Source organism: Acanthochromis polyacanthus, chromosome 5 (assembly GCF_021347895.1).
Source record: "Acanthochromis polyacanthus isolate Apoly-LR-REF ecotype Palm Island chromosome 5, KAUST_Apoly_ChrSc, whole genome shotgun sequence".
NCBI classification, from domain to species: domain Eukaryota; kingdom Metazoa; phylum Chordata; class Actinopteri; family Pomacentridae; genus Acanthochromis; species Acanthochromis polyacanthus.
Genome location: NC_067117.1, coordinates 43354467 through 43375713, shown reverse-complemented (window position 1 = coordinate 43375713; position 21247 = coordinate 43354467). Strand labels below are relative to the sequence as shown.

General features: G+C 41.4%; 1 protein-coding gene across 1 annotated transcript in view; it reads left to right on the top strand.

Moving 5' to 3' along the window:
* slmapa (sarcolemma associated protein a) overlaps positions 1–21247 on the top strand; it is a 102142-nt gene that overhangs the window by 40622 nt on the left and 40273 nt on the right. Inside the window, 2 exon segments of the mRNA XM_051948227.1 lie at positions 15466–15502; positions 18595–18657. Of these exon segments, the coding sequence (XP_051804187.1) occupies positions 15466–15502; positions 18595–18657 (100 nt within the window).

Below are 21247 nucleotides of genomic sequence, written 5' to 3'. Positions count from 1 at the left end.
CACACTACACTCTGTTTCCATGTATCTTTACAACAGAGCTGAAGAGTACCAGTTAGCTTGACACTTAAAGCCATAATAGCCACATTAATGGTAAAAACATCAGGTTGAAATACACTGGAACTCTCCTTTAAAAACTGTTGTCTTGCCGTCAGTAGGGATGTCACGATGTCAATTTTTTCAGTCACGATTATTGTCAGAGAAATAATCACGATTTCGCGATTATTCGCGATTATCGGCGTTTTGAAAGAAAACAACTGAAATATTATGTTTTTTACTTTAAACATTTTTATTGGTGAAATTTTAAAACATCCAGTGTTTTAAGGTACAAAACTACACACTATATAATAAAGGATAGAATAGAACATGAACATAAATTAACTTTAGGAACTGTAGGCACAAGATTTTAAGCTACTTTTGCTGCCTTTACTGGAATAAAAATACAATGTAGACATAATTTACAAAACAAATATGTCAATTTAACCAAATAAATAACATGATAACAGAGGTAATATAGATTGTTGAACAAGAGTTTTTTTCAGAACTTATTCAGTCATTGCAAGTTATGATGCAAGAATGTAAGCATGTTCACATTCTCAGTGCTGAGCCTGGACCGTTGAGGGCATGCAATGTGACCACTTGTGCTGAATATTCTCTCAGAGGGCACACTTGTTGCTGGAATGCACATAAACTTTTTGGCCAGTTTTGAAAGAAGAGGCATTTCTTCTTTTCGTGTCTTCCACCAAGACAATGGATCTTCATCTGCACTAATCACTGGCAGTGATAGGTACAGTTTCAACTCTGAGTCTACTTTTTCCTGAGATGTCTTGGGTACCGCAGCTGGTGTGTGAGCTTTTGTGATTCTTCGAAGGAGTCCTGACAACGTTGTGCTTTTCTTTCTAGAACATGCAGCGCTGGTGCCTTCGTCTGCACTGTCATCATCCCCAGCAGTGGCGCTTGAATGAGGTTGTTCTTGTGCCATTTCAGTAGTTGGAGAAAGTGCAACAGCTTCTGCTGCACAGGATTTCACAGTGTCCTCTAGGCTTTCTGTGAAGTTGCCTTTAAACCTGGGATCAATAAAACAAGCAATATCAATGACCTTTTTCATTTCTTCTGTGTACCTCAGCTGAAGTAGCAGGTCATTTCGAACAGCACTCTTCATTTCTTCAGTAAGTTTGCTGTCTTCTTGGTTTTGGGTTAGGATTTGACCTTGTATGTGTTCGAGCACTGGTTTCAAGGAGGAGAGTGTGACTTGTTTCTCTGAAGCCATTACATCTGTGAACTCGTTCAGTGGTTTCAGAAGCTCGTGCACTGTCTCCAAGACAGTGATGTCTGAATCAGATGGCATTAGATGCCATGAACTTCTGTCTGCAGCCAAAACAGCACATACTGCTTGCTGCTGCTCCAGGAATCTGGAGATCATCGCAAATGTGGATCCCCACCTGGTGACCACATCATTAATTAGGGCATGTGCAGGGATATCAAGCTCTCCTTGTTTCTTCTTTAGTTCTCTTTTCTTCTTCCAGCTGCGTGAGAAAGCTTGCACAAGATGGCGGCATGCTCTTACAGCTTTCTCCACTCTTGGGATTTTGAGAACTTTACTTATCGCCAGGTTCAGATTGTGCCCAAAACATGAAAACCATACACAAGGAAAATTTGTGAAAGCCTTTTTCATATTTGTTGCATTGTCAGTGGTGATGCCAGTTAGGTTTTCTGTAGAGAGGCCCCAGTCCTGAAGCATGTTTTCAACCATTTCTGTTATATGATCTGCAGTGTGATCTTCAGGAAAGTATAAGGCTTCAAGGCAATGAGCCTTGAGTTCCCAATCAGCGTTCACATAATGAACAGTGAAGCTGATGTAAGGTTCTCCTCCACCTCCACTACTTGTCCACACATCTGTTGTTGCCCCAAACCATTCCACTCCTATTATTTGTTCCTCGATGCTTGCTCTCACCTCCATGTACAATTTGGGTATTTCATTTGTGGAAAAGTGGGTTCGTGATGGCACTTTGTATTGTGGAACGGCTTTTCTCATCAAATACTGAAATCCAGGTTTTTCCACACTATGAAACGGTAACATGTCCTTGGCTATGTAATATGCAACTGCATGATTGAGCTCTTTGGCTTGTTTGGACGAAGGTGCATATTTAATGCATTTGGAAAATGACTCTTCAACTGTTGGCTGGGCAGTAGCAGCAGGAAGGGCACCTGGAGTTTTTTGCTGGAAGAAATAAATAAATATAAATCTTTAAAATAAATTAATGAATACGTTTATATTAAATTTTGAATAAGAGAATAAAATATGTACTGAACTATTTAATATAGTAATATCAAATATAAACAAATAACATTAGTATTTCTTACTTCTTAGAGGCTATTCATTATTTTACTTGTCTGCTATCAATATATTATACACTATATGTGGAATCAACACTCGTGCTGAAAGGGAGATGCTGCGCGTAAGCCCCCGACCCCCTCCTCCTCCTCCCGCACCTCTCCTCTCCCCCGCTCCACAGCGCTTCCAGGACCCGTGTGTGTTTGTTTCGCCTATGCGCTGTAACTTTTTACATGCTTTTTGGGGAACTGTGCGTTTACCTTGAATTGAACAAAGAGAGAAGGATGATAATCTCGAAGATGTTGGATCATGTTTGATGTATTTGCGCCTTTTGCTGCAACTTTCCGACGACAAGCTTTGCACGTCGGGTGTCCATCTGCAATTACTTCACCTTTATCATCTTTTGGATACCCAAAGTGATCCCACACAGCTGATTTCAAACGTTTTTTTGGTGGATGCAACTCCGGCCGGGGAGTTCCTCCTTCTGCCATTCTCACCGGTGAGTGAAAGCAAGCCCGCTCTGTGCTCTGACCGCTCTGACTGCAGCATGTGCTCTGGCGTGGCGCCACTGTGTCTGCCTCCCCGAAACTTACGTCTCTCGCTTTGCGCCTCTCGCGAGACATTTCTGCGGTTATCGTGGCTTCTAAATATAGCTACGACTATCACACCGTGTCCATTTATAATCGCGGTAATCGTGAAACCGGTTAATCTTGACAACCCTAGCCGTCAGTGGACAAGTCAGTGGATCCCTCAATGTTTCGGTATTGTGAAATCTTAGTTCAGAAATGTGATTGTTTCTCTAAAAAAAAATCCTTTGCTTTAATTTAAAAAACAGCTGTTTTCTTAAAAAAAATATGTGAAGTGGGTCATTTAGGTTTGGTACAACTAACCATTACATAAAAGAAGAAGAGGAGGACAGAGGGAATCTGGCAACATATTTGATGGTAACGCTTCTGTTGTCTACAGACATGTTCAGTTAGTGCCACACACAGGACAGATTAAAATGTTCTACAGAGCAGCTTCATACGTCCTCCAGGACAGGGCTGAGCTGTGGTGTCACTGTAAAACTAACAGCAGAAATGTCTGAGTGTGATGGAAACTACTGCCAGTGTTTTCCAGCATCAGTGTCTGCTGGACTGCATGCCAAACACTCTCGGTTAGATCTCATGCTGTGGCCTTTGGTCCATTTTTTTTTTAAAAATGTGTTGATTTGGAGCAGTGCTGGTCTGGTCTCTATAGTCAGTGACTGAGTGTTCATCGTGATGCTGACAGATCTGCTTTGAACACCTGCTGTGGAGCTTTAACTGCACTTCACTTTCCACCACATTCTGAAGTCTGAGAATTTCTTCATTATTTTAGTTGTTTTGCTCACAAACCCAAACAGTTTATTTTGGGAGTGGACCTTTTCTTTCCCCCCAGGACCAGTGCCAATACTGGTTACCAAGACAGACTGATATCAAACATTTGTTGTATATTCACTCTATATATTAACACATGAGCAGAGAACCTGTCATTCATGCCTAGACTCATTTACTAATCAGGATTACTGTTGCTTAATATATAGAACATACGAGAGTACTCTGTCTCACCCAGACACCACTGGTGGAACTCCCTTTTTGCAGCATAGTTGTAAACAAGGGTTTCTCGGTTTACGACGTCATCGACTTGCGTCGTTAGGCCAGAATTGGTTACGGGCCAGTCCTCAGTTTAACCTACACCGTTTCATCATTACATCAGAACTGGTTACATGCAACTCGTTGATGAGTGGAGCGGATGAATACGTCGTCACATGGCGCTATCAGACGGCTTTGTTTCCGTTCTCCAGTTGTACTCCAACTTGGATTGTGCTACATTCACTAAATTTTTACCTTCGTTATGGCTCCCAGCGTAAGTCAGACTCTTCTGATGCTTGGAAGAAAAGGAAAGATAGCTCCAGAATAACTAGAAAAACCCCATAACTTAGCTCCAGAATAACTAGAAAAACCCCATAACTTAGCTCCAGAATAACTCGAAAAACCCCATAACTTAGCTCCAGAATAACTAGAAAAACCCCATAACTTAGCTCCAGAATAACTAGAAAAACCCCATAACTTAGCTCCAGAATAAGTAGAAAAACCCCATAACATAGCTCCAGAATAACTAGAAAAACCCCATAACTTAGCTCCAGAATAAGTAGAAAAACCCCATAACTTAGCTCCAGAAGAACTAGAAAACCCCATTACTTAGCTCCAGAAGAACTAGAAAAAACCTGTAACTTAGCTCCATAATAACTAGAAAAACCTCATAACTTAGCTCCAGAAGAAGTAGAAAACCCCATAACTTAGCTCCAGAATAACTAGAAAACCCCCATAACTTAGCTCCAGAATAAGTAGAAAAACCCCATAACTTAGCTCCAGAATAACTAGAAAACCCCCATAACTTAGCTCCAGAATAAGTAGAAAACCCCATAACTTAGCTCCAGAAGAACTAGAAAACCCTCATAACTTAGCTCCAGAATAACTAGAAAAACCCCATAACTTAGCTCCAGAATAACAAGAAAAACCCCATAACTTAGCTCCAGAATAACTAGAAAAACCTCATAACTTAGCTCCAGAATAAGTAGAAAACCCCATTACTTAGCTCCAGAATAACTAGAAAACCCCATTACTTAGCTCCAGAAGAACTAGAAAAACCCCATAACTTAGCTCCAGAATAACTAGAAAAACCTCATAACTTAGCTCCAAAATAAGTAGAAAACCCCATAACTTATCTCCAGAAGAACTAGAAAACCCCATAACTTAGCTCCAGAAGAAGTAGAAAAACCCCATAACTTAGCTCCAGAATAAGTAGAAAAACCCCATAACTTAGCTCTAGAAGAACTAGAAAAACCCCATAACTTAGCTCTCGAAGAACTAGAAAAACCCCATAACTTAGCTCCAGAATAAGTAGAAAAACCCCATAACTTAGCTCCAGAATAACTAGAAAAATCCCATAACTTAGCTCTAGAATAAGTAGAAAAACCCCATAACTTAGCTCCAGAATAACTAGAAAAAAACCATAACTTAGCTCCAGAATAACTAGAAAAAGCTCATAACTTAGCTCCAGAATAAGTAGAAAACCCCCATAACTTAGCTCCAGAATAAGTAGAAAAACCTCATAACTTAGCTCCAGAATGACTAGAAAAACCCCATAACTTAGCTCCAAAAGAACTAGAAAAACCCCATAACTTTGCTCCAGAATAAGTAGAAAAACCCCATAACTTAGCTCCAGAATAAGTAGAAAAACCCTATAACTTAGCTCCAGAATAACTAGAAAAACCCCATAACTTAGCTCCAGAATAAGTAGAAAAACCCCATAACTTAGCTCCAGAATAACTAGAAAAACCCCATAACTTAGCTCCAGAATAAGTAGAAAAACCCCATAACTTAGCTCCAGAATAACTAGAAAAACCCCATAACTTAGCTCCAGAAGAACTAGAAAACCCCATTACTTAACTCCAGAAGAACTAGAAAAAACCTGTAACTTAGCTCCATAATAACTAGAAAAACCTCATAACTTAGCTCCAGAAGAAGTAGAAAACCCCATAACTTAGCTCCAGAATAACTAGAAAACCCCCATAACTTAGCTCCAGAATAAGTAGAAAAACCCCATAACTTAGCTCCAGAATAACTAGAAAACCCCCATAACTTAGCTCCAGAATAAGTAGAAAACCCCATAACTTAGCTCCAGAAGAACTAGAAAACCCTCATAACTTAGCTCCAGAATAACTAGAAAAACCCCATAACTTAGCTCCAGAATAAGTAGAAAAACCCCATAACTTAGCTCCAGAATAACTAGAAAAACCTCATAACTTAGCTCCAGAATAAGTAGAAAACCCCATTACTTAGCTCCAGAATAACTAGAAAACGCCATTACTTAGCTCCAGAAGAACTAGAAAAACCCCATAACTTAGCTCCAGAATAACTAGAAAAACCTCATAACTTAGCTCCAAAATAAGTAGAAAACCCCATAACTTATCTCCAGAAGAACTAGAAAACCCCATAACTTAGCTCCAGAAGAAGTAGAAAAACCCCATAACTTAGCTCCAGAATAAGTAGAAAAACCCCATAACTTAGCTCTAGAAGAAGTAGAAAAACCCCATAACTTAGCTCTCGAAGAACTAGAAAAACCCCATAACTTAGCTCCTGAATAAGTAGAAAAACCCCATAACTTAGCTCCAGAATAACTAGAAAAATCCCATAACTTAGCTCTAGAATAAGTAGAAAAACCCCATAACTTAGCTCCAGAATAACGAGAAAAACCCCATAACTTAGCTCCAGAATAACTAGAAAAAAACCCATAACTTAGCTCCAGAATAACTAGAAAAAGCTCATAACTTAGCTCCAGAATAAGTAGAAAACCCCCATAACTTAGCTCTAGAATAAGTAGAAAAACCCCATAACTTAGCTCCAGAATAACTAGAAAAAAAACCATAACTTAGCTCCAGAATAACTAGAAAAAGCTCATAACTTAGCTCCAGAATAAGTAGAAAACCCCCATAACTTAGCTCCAGAATAAGTAGAAAAACCTCATAACTTAGCTCCAGAATAACTAGAAAAACCCCATAACTTAGCTCCAAAAGAACTAGAAAAACCCCATAACTTTGCTCCAGAATAAGTAGAAAAACCCCATAACTTAGCTCCAGAATAAGTAGAAAAACCCTATAACTTAGCTCAAGAATAACTAGAAAAACCCCATAACTTGGCTCCAGAATAAGTAGAAAAACCCCATAACTTAGCTCCAGAATAACTAGAAAAACCCCATAACTTAGCTCCAGAATAACTAGAAAAACCCCATAACTTGGCTCTAGAATAAGTAGAACAACCCATAACTTAGCTCCAGAATAAGTAGAAAAAACTCATAACTTAGCTCCAGAATAACTAGAAAAACCCCATAACTTAGCTCCAGAAGAAGTAGAAAACCCCCATAACTTAGCTCCAGAATAAGTAGAAAACCCCATAACTTAGCTCCAGAAGAACTAGAAAAAACCCATAACTTAGCTCCAGAATAACTAGAAAAAGCTCATAACTTAGCTCCAGAATAACTAGAAAAAACCCCATAACTTAGCTCCAGAATAACTAGAAAACCCCATAACTTAGCTCCAGAATAACTAGAAAACCCCCATAACTTAGCTCCAGAATAAGTAGAAAAACCCCATAACTTAGCTCCAGAATAACTAGAAAACCCCCATAACTTAGCTCTAGAATAAGTAGAAAAACCCCATAACTTAGCTCCAGAATAACTAGAAAAACCCCATAACTTTGCTCCAGAATAAGTAGAAAACCCCCATAACTTAGCTCCAGAATAACTAGAAAAAGCTCATAACTTAGCTCCAGAATAACTAGAAAAAACCCCATAACTTAGCTCCAGAATAACTAGAAAAACCCCATAACTTAGCTCCAGAATAACTAGAAAACCCCCATAACTTAGCTCCAGAATAAGTAGAAAAACCCCATAACTTAGCTCCAGAATAACTAGAAAACCCCCATAACTTAGCTCCAGAATAAGTAGAAAACCCCATAACTTAGCTCCAGAAGAACTAGAAAACCCTCATAACTTAGCTCCAGAATAACTAGAAAAACCCCATAACTTATCTCCAGAATAACTAGAAAACCCTCATAACTTAGCTCCAGAATAACTAGAAAAACCCCATAACTTATCTCCAGAATAACTAGAAAAACCCCATAACTTAGCTCCAGAATAACTAGAAAAACCTCATAACTTAGCTCCAGAATAAGTAGAAAACCCCATTACTTAGCTCCAGAATAACTAGAAAACCCCATTACTTAGCTCCAGAAGAACTAGAAAAACCCCATAACTTAGCTCCAGAATAACTAGAAAAACCTCATAACTTAGCTCCAAAATAAGTAGAAAACCCCATAACTTATCTCCAGAAGAACTAGAAAACCCCATAACTTATCTCCAGAAGAACTAGAAAAACTCCATAACTTAGCTCCAGAATAAGTAGAAAAACCCCATAACTTAGCTCCAGAATAAGTAGAAAAACCCCATAACTTAGCTCTAGAAGAACTAGAAAAACCCCATAACTTAGCTCTCGAAGAACTAGAAAACCCCATAACTTAGCTCCAGAATAAGTAGAAAAACCCCATAACTTAGCTCCAGAATAACTAGAAAAAAAACCATAACTTAGCTCCAGAATAACTAGAAAAAGCTCATAACTTAGCTCCAGAATAAGTAGAAAACCCCCATAACTTAGCTCCAGAATAAGTAGAAAAACCTCATAACTTAGCTCCAGAATAACTAGAAAAACCCCATAACTTAGCTCCAAAAGAACTAGAAAAACCCCATAACTTTGCTCCAGAATAAGTAGAAAAACCCCATAACTTAGCTCCAGAATAAGTAGAAAAACCCTATAACTTAGCTCCAGAATAACTAGAAAAACCCCATAACTTAGCTCCAGAATAAGTAGAAAAACCCCATAACTTAGCTCCAGAATAACTAGGAAAACCCCATAACTTAGCTCCAGAATAACTAGAAAAACCCCATAACTTGGCTCTAGAATAACTAGAAAAACCCCATAACTTGGCTCTAGAATAAGTAGAACAACCCATAACTTAGCTCCAGAATAAGTAGAAAAAACTCATAACTTAGCTCCAGAATAACTAGAAAAACCCCATAACTTGGCTCTAGAATAAGTAGAACAACCCATAACTTAGCTCCAGAATAAGTAGAAAAAACTCATAACTTAGCTCCAGAATAACTAGAAAAACCCCATAACTTAGCTCCAGAATAAGTAGAAAACCCCCATAACTTAGCTCTAGAATAAGTAGAAAAACCCCATAACTTAGCTCCAGAATAACTAGAAAAAAAACCATAACTTAGCTCCAGAATAACTAGAAAAAGCTCATAACTTAGCTCCAGAATAAGTAGAAAACCCCCATAACTTAGCTCCAGAATAAGTAGAAAAACCTCATAACTTAGCTCCAGAATAACTAGAAAAACCCCATAACTTAGCTCCAAAAGAACTAGAAAAACCCCATAACTTTGCTCCAGAATAAGTAGAAAAACCCCATAACTTAGCTCCAGAATAAGTAGAAAAACCCTATAACTTAGCTCCAGAATAACTAGAAAAACCCCATAACTTAGCTCCAGAATAAGTAGAAAAACCCCATAACTTAGCTCCAGAATAACTAGGAAAACCCCATAACTTAGCTCCAGAATAACTAGAAAAACCCCATAACTTGGCTCTAGAATAACTAGAAAAACCCCATAACTTGGCTCTAGAATAAGTAGAACAACCCATAACTTAGCTCCAGAATAAGTAGAAAAAACTCATAACTTAGCTCCAGAATAACTAGAAAAACCCCATAACTTGGCTCTAGAATAAGTAGAACAACCCATAACTTAGCTCCAGAATAAGTAGAAAAAACTCATAACTTAGCTCCAGAATAACTAGAAAAACCCCATAACTTAGCTCCAGAAGAACTAGAAAACCCCCATAACTTAGCTCCAGAATAAGTAGAAAACCCCATAACTTAGCTCCAGAAGAACTAGAAAACCCCCATAACTTAGCTCCAGAATAAGTAGAAAACCCCATAACTTGGCTCTAGAATAAGTAGAACAACTCATAACTTAGCTCCAGAATAAGTAGAAAAAACTCATAACTTAGCTCCAGAATAACTAGAAAAACCCCATAACTTAGCTCCAGAAGAACTAGAAAACCCCCATAACTTAGCTCCAGAATAAGTAGAAAACCCCATAACTTAGCTCCAGAAGAACTAGAAAACCCCCATAACTTAGCTCCAGAATAAGTAGAAAACCCCATAACTTGGCTCTAGAATAAGTAGAACAACTCATAACTTAGCTCCAGAATAAGTAGAAAAAACTCATAACTTAGCTCCAGAATAACTAGAAAAACCCCATAACTTAGCTCCAGAATAAGTAGAAAACCCCCATAACTTAGCTCCAGAATAAGTAGAAAACCCCATAACTTAGCTCCAGAAGAACTAGAAAACCCCCATAACTTAGCTCCAGAATAAGTAGAAAACCCCATTACTTAGCTCCAGAAGAACTAGAAAACCCCCATAACTTAGCTCCAGAATAAGTAGAAAACCCCATAACTTAGCTCCAGAAGAACTAGAAAACCCCCATAACTTAGCTCCAGAATAAGTAGAAAACCCCATAACTTGGCTCTAGAATAAGTAGAACAACCCATAACTTAGCTCCAGAATAAGTAGAAAAAACTCATAACTTAGCTCCAGAATAACTAGAAAAACCCCATAACTTAGCTCCAGAATAAGTAGAAAACCCCCATAACTTAGCTCCAGAATAAGTAGAAAACCCCATAACTTAGCTCCAGAAGAACTAGAAAACCCCCATAACTTAGCTCCAGAATAAGTAGAAAACCCCATTACTTAGCTCCAGAAGAACTAGAAAAAACCCATAACTTAGCTCCAGAATAACTAGAAAAAGCCCATAACTTAGCTCCAGAATAACTAGAAAAACCCCATAACTTAGCTCCAGAATAACTAGAAAAACCCCATAACTTAGCTCCAGAATAACTAGAAAAACCCCATTACTTAGCTCCAGAAGAACTAGAAAAAACCCATAACTTAGCTCCAGAATAACTAGAAAAACCCCATAACTTAGCTCCAGAATAACTAGAAAAAACCCCATAACTTAGCTCCAGAATAACTAGAAAAACCCCATAACTTAGCTCCAGAATAACTAGAAAAACCCCATAACTTAGCTCCAGAATAACTAGAAAAACCCCATAACTTAGCTCCAGAATAACTAGAAAAACCCCATAACTTAGCTCCAGAATAACTAGAAAAACCCCATAACTTAGCTCCAGAATAACTAGAAAAACCCCATAACTTAGCTCCAGAATTAGCCACCATTCCCAGCTCTCTCTACTGCTGACTCTCAGCCAATCAGAGGTGAGCTAACTAAACATGACACGTTCACTGACATTAGGTAAATCTGGAACTGAACAATAAACATTGAAACATCAACAACAGTATCTGTCTGTTACAATATTCAGTAATCTTCTTGTAAAATGATTAATACGTGCATAAACGTCGTTGGTGTTCATGACTTTATGAAGAACTGATGAATATCGTGGTGCATGGAACGGCTTTGGTTACATTTTCGCCGTAATTCCAATTTATGACGAAAATCGACTTATGTTGATCCTTAGATGTAAATCGATGACCCCCTGTACTGTAAAGCCTTATATCACATGTTCATAAAAAAAGGAGAGGAAAAGTTGAAGCTGGCTGCTGTTGCTCCAGGACAAAGAGTCCGTCAACACAGCACAGGAGGCAGAAGCAAGCAGCCAAATGTGGCTTTAAACTGTTGCCCCTTGAGCCTTACTGACCCGGCTAGTGTTTTCTGACCTCTCTTTCTCAAACTGAGATCCCACTTGCATGGTCTGCGTTGATGAAGTCGTCCATGCTGTATCTGGAGGCTGAAGATGCCACCTCCTTCTGTGAAGAGATTGTGAATCTTAAACACCAGTGGACGAAGTGCATTGAAGCTCGTGAGACTGTTCTGAAAAATAATGCAAGAACAATCTTTTTTTCTGGTGAGGGTGAGAACTTGGTGAAGTAACCTGGTGTGCATAAAATGTTATGCATTAACTACATGTGATAACAGAGCCTGTCATTTGTAAGCTGCGCCCACAACAACTTTAATTGGATTAAACAAATATAAACAAGCTAGAGCCTCCCCCCCAAAGCAGAATAGTAGTGTGGTGCAGCCTGACCATGATGTTACCTCAGTAAGAGGAGGCTGTACAGGAGCCTGCTTCACCGTCTTTAAACCGGTGGGATTACAGGTCAAGGATCAGAAGGTGTAGATAAGATCCGTGGAGGAAAATACTTGCCAGGTAGCTCTAAAACTTATGTATAAAGTTAAAATATGTAAATAGCATCAGTTTTTAAAACCTTTTTACTGGCTGTATACCTAAAAGATTCAGATTTGTTAAATACGGTGGAGAGCAAGTTAGGCAACAGTTTTGTTCAGGTTCAGCCTCTGGTGCAAAGGCTGTGGTCATGAATTGACAAAAGAAAATAAATCTAATCAGCGGTGCTCCTCCTGCTGTGATGGTGCTATCTGAATGAGTGCTGCTGGCAGCAATGGTAAATAAGGCAGCGTTATGCACTGTGATTGCTGCAGTGATGGAAATTAAAGCGTGACAAGCTGCTGCAATGAATGGAGCAGAACACAACGCAGTGAGAAGGAACCGTTAAAGACGAGATCCTCCTCAGGAAGTCCCAACGCAATCAGACAGAACCTGGAACATGAAAGCACTACATATAAAGTGCTTAAATGCTGGCATCCAGTTACATGTTCATTATTTTAAATTGTCCCAAAATGCCAATAAAAATCTAGATGAAATGACAAAAAGCAGCAGAAATTGCAGCTAGTTTCTCTTAGGTCCTGTTCAGTTTAAATTAGCCACTTTTTCAAAATACACATCATGTAATTAACAAACGAGATGAGATGGAAAACAGAACATGCTGTATGAGATGGTAGAGTTTCAAAGATGGATGTTCAGGAGGATGGCTGTTTCCAGAAGGATCCTTTCAGTCCTCCTTTGGGTGAGGTGATGGGCAGGCAGCAGAGCTTTAACTATGAAAACAATAAAATCAGGATTGAACATAAAGTCTGTGGTGTTTTCTGTGATGGATGATGTCGCTTTGAGGACGTTGTTTGTCCAGATTTCTGTAGAGGAGCTGCTCTGTCCTTCTAAATTAGTGGCTCTTCCTTGAACCGTTTCTCTGAGCTGTGCTTTGGTCAGAAGTACAAAATTTGTAATGAAAGTCCTCTCCTTGGCCCGCCTGGTGCTCTGCATTTCTGCCCTTGGAGATGGATGCTAACCGACAGGGTTTCAGTTCAAGCAGCTTCACCTTTAGTTGAGTTGATGTGGGTCTCTGTTTGCGTTTCCACAGGCTTCAGATACTGTATGTGTGTTTGAACTGTGGTTTCACTGTTGAAGCTCCCTCTAGTTTATTCTGAACTTTTGTCCTCAGTACAAGGACACAGTTAGTCTCTCCCATGGACCACGGCTAGAAGTCCAATGAGGTCATTATTTGTCTCATTTTTTCCTGCAGTTGAATGTTTCATGGTGCCAGTTTGTTTTTATGAACCTCAGTGTGTTTGGGTGATGTTCAATGTGCCAATGCTTGCAGCAGCATTTTTATTTGCACTTGAGTTGTGTACCTGCCAGCTGCTGATACTAAAACAGCATTCGATGTGGAAAATGAGATAAATTCTTCTTTGAATCTGACAGACTAGCTTTGTTTCAAACTCATCTGCTCAAACATTACTCAGAGATTTTCCTGTACTGAGGAATTTTTGGCCGAAACCTAAAAAGCATGTATAGTTGACTGGAATCAAAAGCTTGAAAATTCACCCATTAAAAAAAAATGCCAGAATAAACAAATGAAGCTGCTCTTGATCATTTGCCCAGTGGATTGTAGCTCTGTAAAAGCTCTCAGCATCATGATACAGACGTTCACTCAAGAACAAGCTTACATGTCAACAGTTTTACCAGGCTAGTCTGCTGTGTTGCTTTAGATTTCCAGTGGAAAGAGAAAATCTCCATGAGAGAATATCTGAAGTTGTGTTGTTGGAAGTCTGTCACACTGTATCTCCTGTAGGATGACGCATACTGTTGAACTGTGTTTGTGTGGTGTGAATCCTTGTAATGTAGAGCTGTAGCTGCTGTGTGAGCTGCTACAGCCTCCATCTCTCCTTCTAGTTACACATTAACAGAGTCCAGTTAGATTTTGTCCAGAGTTGAGTTTATCTTCATTCCTCAGCTCTGACTGTTTCTAAGTAAGCTCAGGATGATGTTGGCTGCTCCTTGAACAAACCTATGTGACCTTAACGTGCTGTAAGATTTGACTGTGGATAAATACATGGCTGGTGCCACATTACTGGAGGCTACAAGGTGAAAGTGGCCATTTTTAGATGTAGGATTAGTGCTGTTTGAACAAAAGAAACACACTGACCTACTGAGCAGCTCCAGCGGGGTCATCAGCATGAGCAGAGTAGCATTTTCAGTGTCAGTATGGCAGTCAGTCATTTGTAGACATAACTGTGATTCATTTTTGCAGCGTTACATGGAATAGAATTGAATTCCTTTTATAGTGATTGCAGTGTCCAGTGGAACTCAGAACAGTCCTCTGAATGCATTCAGACAATCTGACAAGAGTTCCTCATGAAATCAGTAGAATGAGAGTGTCACCTATGAGAACAATGATGTGGCTGTAAAACTGCACATTTCTGGACTTTCTAAAAATGTAATGGCTTGTTGTAGTGCAGAGGTTCCATACAAGGTCCAGATACCTGATGTGATATTTTCACATAGTGAATACCAGTAGTCACTCAGACAGCTGCTGTCACTGTTTTCCAGAGTTCATTTACATTTAAACTAACTGTTCAGTGCTGCTAAATCCCTCTGTGTGGTCTGGTTCTTACCTATTATTCTCTCACAGTATTGATGAATAATGAGTGGTGTTTGTCATGCTTCCTAGTGATGTAACCCTCTGCTGCTGACCATTAAAGTACAGCTGGATTTGATGATTGTTTGTAGGTTTTAAGTGCAATGATTGGTATGTTAGGGTACAGTGTCATGATTTTGGGTGCAAGTTAACGACAAACGCATATATACCTGGACATTCATGAAGCTTTTTTAACTCTAAAACTGGTCTGAATCTAAGCAAACCGTTGCATCATCACTGACTTTCAGTAGAGCCTGTCCATCTTCATGACTGACTGTTTGATGTTCATCCACAGTGCACTGATTTACCACACCTAGCCTGAAGACCATTCACTCAGTGGTCTCAGCAGGCCTGAAGTTAAATCGGAATAACCACAGCTGTCAGCCTTCTTCTGACTGCAGTTATTTAACTTTCTGTTGATGTGATGCTAAACTGTTCTTAGCTGTATGGAAGTCTACTTCTGACTTTTCTTTGATGTTGTTATGCTGAGATGAGGTTTTGTTAAGCAAGGAGGTGAAAAAGGAGCGTCACAAGACCTCCAACAGCTGATTTTTTTCCTCTTCTGTCGCCGTGGTTACTCCATGTGCCTTTGCTCCCTGCTGTTTCCATGGTGACCAACTGTTTTCTCCCTTCCTCTTTCAGTGTCATCCAGGCTCCGTTACCACTGCCTGTAGACAAGGTAAGAACACAAGTGTGTGTCCTGTTTGTGCTGCTGTCCTGCCGAGTGTCTGTGTGTCTGTTGGTGAGCATTCCACACAAGTAGTCTACACACACGCACGCACACGCACACGCACACACACACACACCACACACACACAGTGGAGTGGTCAGCTGATTCAGGAATGCATGGATTGCTGAATGTTTCATGTGGATCAGGAAACAAAGTTTTTTCACTGTGCACTCGGTTGGTTTGAGCCTTTAGGTGTTCTCACGTCTGTTTAAATGTTTGCCTGGTTTTTACGTGAAGAGCTGAAACTGGATTTTGATAGCGTGTGTGATCAGCGCAGTAGGATTCATGTTTACTAGGACAGTGTGTGGACGTTGGGGTTGATCCATAATGTTGTTTTTAGGAAGTTTGCTGCTTTAGTTCAGTGAAAAAGGGCTTCATCCCTGATGATTGAAATGAATATTGGACTGTTCTGATTATGACTTTCACAGTATCTCTTGTCTAGCTGTAACGTTTTGAGTGTAGCCGGTGCTGGCTGGTGCTGCAGCTGAGTGTCTTTCTGACAGCAGAACCAGTAGCAGACCGATGGCAGCGTTAAAACATTGGTGTGAGACCAACTTAAGCCCCGCTGTCCACAACACACCAGGAAACCTTTGCTTCATCCAGTTTCCTGTTGATCTCCAGTGATGAGAGCTGCAGTGAACTTGGTCAACTGCAGCCCCCCCCGCTGTGAGAAGATGGATCACACCTTCATAGAATGTTTCAGCTCATATTTCACCTTCAGCTCACATCTGGCTGTGATGGAAGTCCTTCATGTAGACGCATTCTCAGTTATTCGCAGTGCAAAAAAACAACGTCATGACATCATCAGCAAATAGACCAATGAACTGGGGATGCAAATTTTCTAAATTTTCCTTCATCAAAGGTCGGCCTCTCTGCTGACTAACCCGGCCTGGGTTAGTGTTTAAAAATCATTTTCTGACATGCGTGTCCTACTCGCACCTAATCGGTTGTTCCGTGCAGCCCTGCTAGACCATAAAACCGTCCTGATCATCATCACAATAATAAATGGAGGAGTCTGTTGTGTTTGGTTGCCTCCTCTGCACTTCATCCTCTGAGGTTGCTGCTGCAGGTTTATTTAGGACCTAAACAAACAAAAAAAACATTGGCACAGGTGAAGGAAGTTGTGGTGAAGAGCAGTCACAAAGCACCAGTGATTTTAACTTAAAGCTGGATGAACAGCAGGCTGGTGTTTGCATGCAGGTCACTGTGCTAAACCGCTAGCACTCTCTTTAGCAACCAAGTTTGCTAACAAGCCTGTTATGTTTCACTACCAGCTGTCTGTCACTGATGTATTTTATTTTATTCTTATATGTAGCACATTAAATTCAGCACCTTGGTGCAGCAGCATGATGTGTTGGTACTCTTTATGCTGCTAAAACTCCTCTGACACACTGGTTCATGGACTCAGGACCTCTGGGGATGTCCTGTGGGTTCTGTGGGTTTCGGGGGGACCGACCAAGATCAGGCTGATCCTGGACCATCCCACAGATGCTCAGAAAGATCTGGATGTGGGGAGTGTGGAACCCGGGTGAACAGTTTAGCTCTGTTGTGTTCCCTGGGCCTCTCCTGAGCAGTTTTTGAGGTATGCACTGCTCACAATACCCGACTAGGCCGTAATATTGTACCTTAACCCTTCATTGCTCCCATGTCACAACACACAGCTGTTCTGTTGTCTTCTGTCATTCCATACCATGCAGTGACAGTGCAAGGCTGATGGTTTACAATACGTATAACACTCCTCCTCCTGCTCTGTCTCCCTGAGAACAGCAGGGCCTCAGTGGAACCTGTGTGAGGAATGTGAGCTGGAGCTGTGATTACATCTGAACCACTTCTCTAACATAATTAAGTGTCCTAAAGCAGGATCTCAGGTCTCAGAAGACACTCCCGTCAACTTCAGTGCAGTCAACGCACTGATAGAGTGTGTCACTTTAGGACCAATGGTAGCAGTGTGCTCAAGATCAGAACCCAGAACAGACAGGTCATGATGTACCTCTGCTGAAAACTTCTAGTGCTGCTGTGGTCTGACTGACCAGAAGCAGGATGCAGGTCTAAGCCTGTCATTGGTGGTTCATTTCATTCAGCTTTGTTTTTCCTTACTGTTATCGACTTCTTACTGTTTTCTTTGCTAAGGAAAATCACAACCTTCAGACAGGAATTATTCAGTCTTAGACTTACTGACTTTGAGTAAATGTTTGGTAAAGGTTGAAAAAGTTACACCTCGTACTCCCCATTAGGTCTGGTAAGTTGGAATGTGAGCAGACATGGCAGTGCTCACAGAAAACGGTCTGTTCCTCTCACTGTAAATACAACAGATTAATCCTGGAGGCAGTTGTTGTTGTGGAGCTTTTCTTCTCATGACAGTAACACCTGCGACTGCTGGACTAATGAGAATTTGGTTGGATATTGCCCAGTCTCATGGACACTGCAGCCTTTTGATCAAGATAGCTCTCTTCTTTTCCCCAAACATCACACAAAAACGTGAAGAAATTGTGGGTTTAAGTGGGACTGTGTGCTGGATTTGCTGTTCTTTTAGAATGGGGACGTGTTCAAAGCAGATGACTGCTGGTCGGTCCAATACTCAATCTGGGACATTAATCAGTTTGAAATTCCAGTCACATTTTTAACAAGGCACTTCACAGATCACAAAAGCTGCAAATGAGGATATCCATCATCTGCAACATGAGACCCAGGGTTGAAGCTTTTCATGGTTTCTGGTGTTGTAATGTTCTGTTACATGTTTTAACTTTAAATGTGGAGCTGTGTATTAGATAGCTTTCACTAATTGTTCAGCCTCACCCATTACCATTATTAAAGAGTGTTCTGACCAGATTAACAGTGAGGTGGCTGTGTGTCTAAATGCATTTATGTATTCATTCTTTGATGTGTTATGCTGTCGGTGTACTGTATGTGTCTGTTGTGTTTAGATGAGCAGTGAATACTTTTGACCTCTGTGTTCTTTTATGTTTGTCCTCCTGGAATTCAAACAAACTGAGTTAACTGTTGTCGGTACGTACCATGGTGCGTTTGTGTGTGTTTTGCAGGTTGCAGCCAACACTCCCAGCATGTATTCTCAGGAACTGTTCCAGCTCTCCCAGTATCTACAGGTACTGTGCTGACACCTACTGGTTACACTGAGGAGTTGCACTAAAAACTCTGAAAAGAGAATGAGAAATTTAAATAATGCAAATTTCTAATAATATAAAATCTTAACTTCTCTGAGCACGACAAGAGCACCACAGTATATCTCTTAGTGAAAAATGAATTCAGAGAATGAGTGCAGACTCAGTTATGTAACACAAAATACATCGTTCATGAAGCACAGGACAGAAGAAGAGCAGTCAGCATTACACTGCAGGACAGAAAGGGGGAAAAGAAAAATAGACCTGAAGCTCAGGAGCAGCTAAGAAATGAATCTGTTTGCTTTGATCTGACTTTGATTAGTTTGATAAGTAATTATTATCAATTTCTAAATGGTTATAATGAACCTGCTGAAGGCCAACTTTCTGTTATTCAAACTTGTTTGCAGAGTAAAGTTCTGCACTTCTGTTGAAAAACATGAACATGGCTAGACGTAGAGAAGATCCAATAGTGACTAATCTTGAGGTTTTGAAATTAAAATTATTTTTGCAAAAATGCAATCAACATACACAGAATTTTTTAAGTGCCTACAAATGTTTCCTAAAACTATGAAATAATGTTGATGCTATACTATACTATTGAACTGTGATGCTCTGTGTAAACACAGCCTGCAGTTCAGCCCAAACAGTCCGGAATTTAGGTTTGTCAGTCATGTCAATCGTGGCTTCCTCCATCCATCATCCATCCCTCCCTCCTCCATCATCATCCCTCTCCATCCATTCCTCCTCCATCCATCCATTCCTCCATCCATCATCCATCCCTCCCTCATCCATCCATTCCTCCCTCCATCCATCCATTCCTCCTCCATCCATCCATCTCCATCCATCATCCATCCCTCCTCCTCCATCCATCCATTCCTCCCTCCATCCATCCATTCCTCCATCCATCATCCATCCCACCATCCATCCATCCCTCCATCCATCCATTCCTCCCTCCATCCATCCATTCCTCCCATCATCCATCCATTCCTCCATCCGTCATCCATCCATTCCTCCATCCATCATCCACCCATTCCTCCATCCATCATCCGTTCATCCATTCCTCCATCCAACCATCCATTCCTCCATCCATCCATCCATTCCTCCCCCCTCCCTCCATCCATCCATTCCTCCATCCATCATCCCTCCATCCATCCATCCATCTATTCCTCCCTCCCTCCATCCATCATCCATACCTCCATTCCTCCATCCATCATCCCATTCCTCCATCCGTCATCCATCCATTCCTCCATCCATCATCCACCCATACCTCTATCCATCATCCGTTCATCCATTCCTCCATCCAACCATCCATTCCTCCATCCATCCATCCATCCATCCATCCATCCATTCCTCCATCCATCCTCCATCTAGCCATCATCCATTCCCTCCATCCCTCCCTCCCTCCATCCATCCATCCATTGCCTATCCATCCCTCCATCATCTATCCCTCCCTCCTCCCTCCCTCCATCCATCCGTTCCTCCATACCTCCCTCCATCCCTCCCTCCCTCCCTCCCTCCATCCATCCATTCCTCTATCCATCCATCCCTCCATCCATCCATCCATTCTTCTATCATCCCTCCATCCATCCATTCTTCTATCCATCCCTCCATCCATCCCTCCCTCCCTCCCTCCATCATCTATCCCTCCCTCCCTCCCTCCATCCATCCGTTCCTCCATACCTCCCTCCATCCCCCCCCCCCCCCCCCCTTTCCCCCCCATCCATTTCCCCCCCCCCCCCCCCTCCCCACCCCTCTCCCTCCCCCCATTCCCCATTCCTCCACCCTCCATCCATCCATTCCTCCCTCCATCCATCCATCCTCCATCCTCCCTCCCCCTCCATTCTTCTATCATCCCTCCCTCCCTCCCTCCATCATCTATCCATCCTCCATCCATCCATTCCTCTATCCATCCATCCTCCATCCATCCATCCCTCCCTCCGTCCCTCATCCATCCATCCCTCCCTCCGTCCCTCCATCCATCCATTCTTCTATCCATCCCTCCATCCCATCCCTCCCTCTCCTCCATCATCTATCCATCCCTCCATCCATCCATTCCTCTATCCATCCATCATCCGTCCATCCATCCCTCCATCATCCATCCATCCCTCCCTCCATCCCTCCATTCATCTATCCATCCCTCCATCCATCCATTCCTCTATCCATCCATCATCCGTCCATCCATCCCTCCATCATCCGTCCATCCATCCCTCCATCATCCATCCATCCCTCCCTCCATCCCTCCATCATCTATCCATCCCTCCATCCATCCATCCTCTATCCATCCCTCCCCCCTCCCTCCATCATCCATCCATCCCTCCATCATCTATCCATCCCTCCATCCATCCATTCCTCTATCCATCCATCATCCGTCCATCCATCCCTCCATCATCCATCCATCCCTCCCTCCCTCCATCATCCATCCATCCCTCCCTCCCTCCCTCCATCATCCATCCATCCCTCCCTCCATCCCTCCATCATCTATCCATCCCTCCATCCATCCATTCCTCTATCCATCCATCATCCGTCCATCCATCCTCCATCATCCGTCCATCATCCCTCCATCATCCCTCCATCC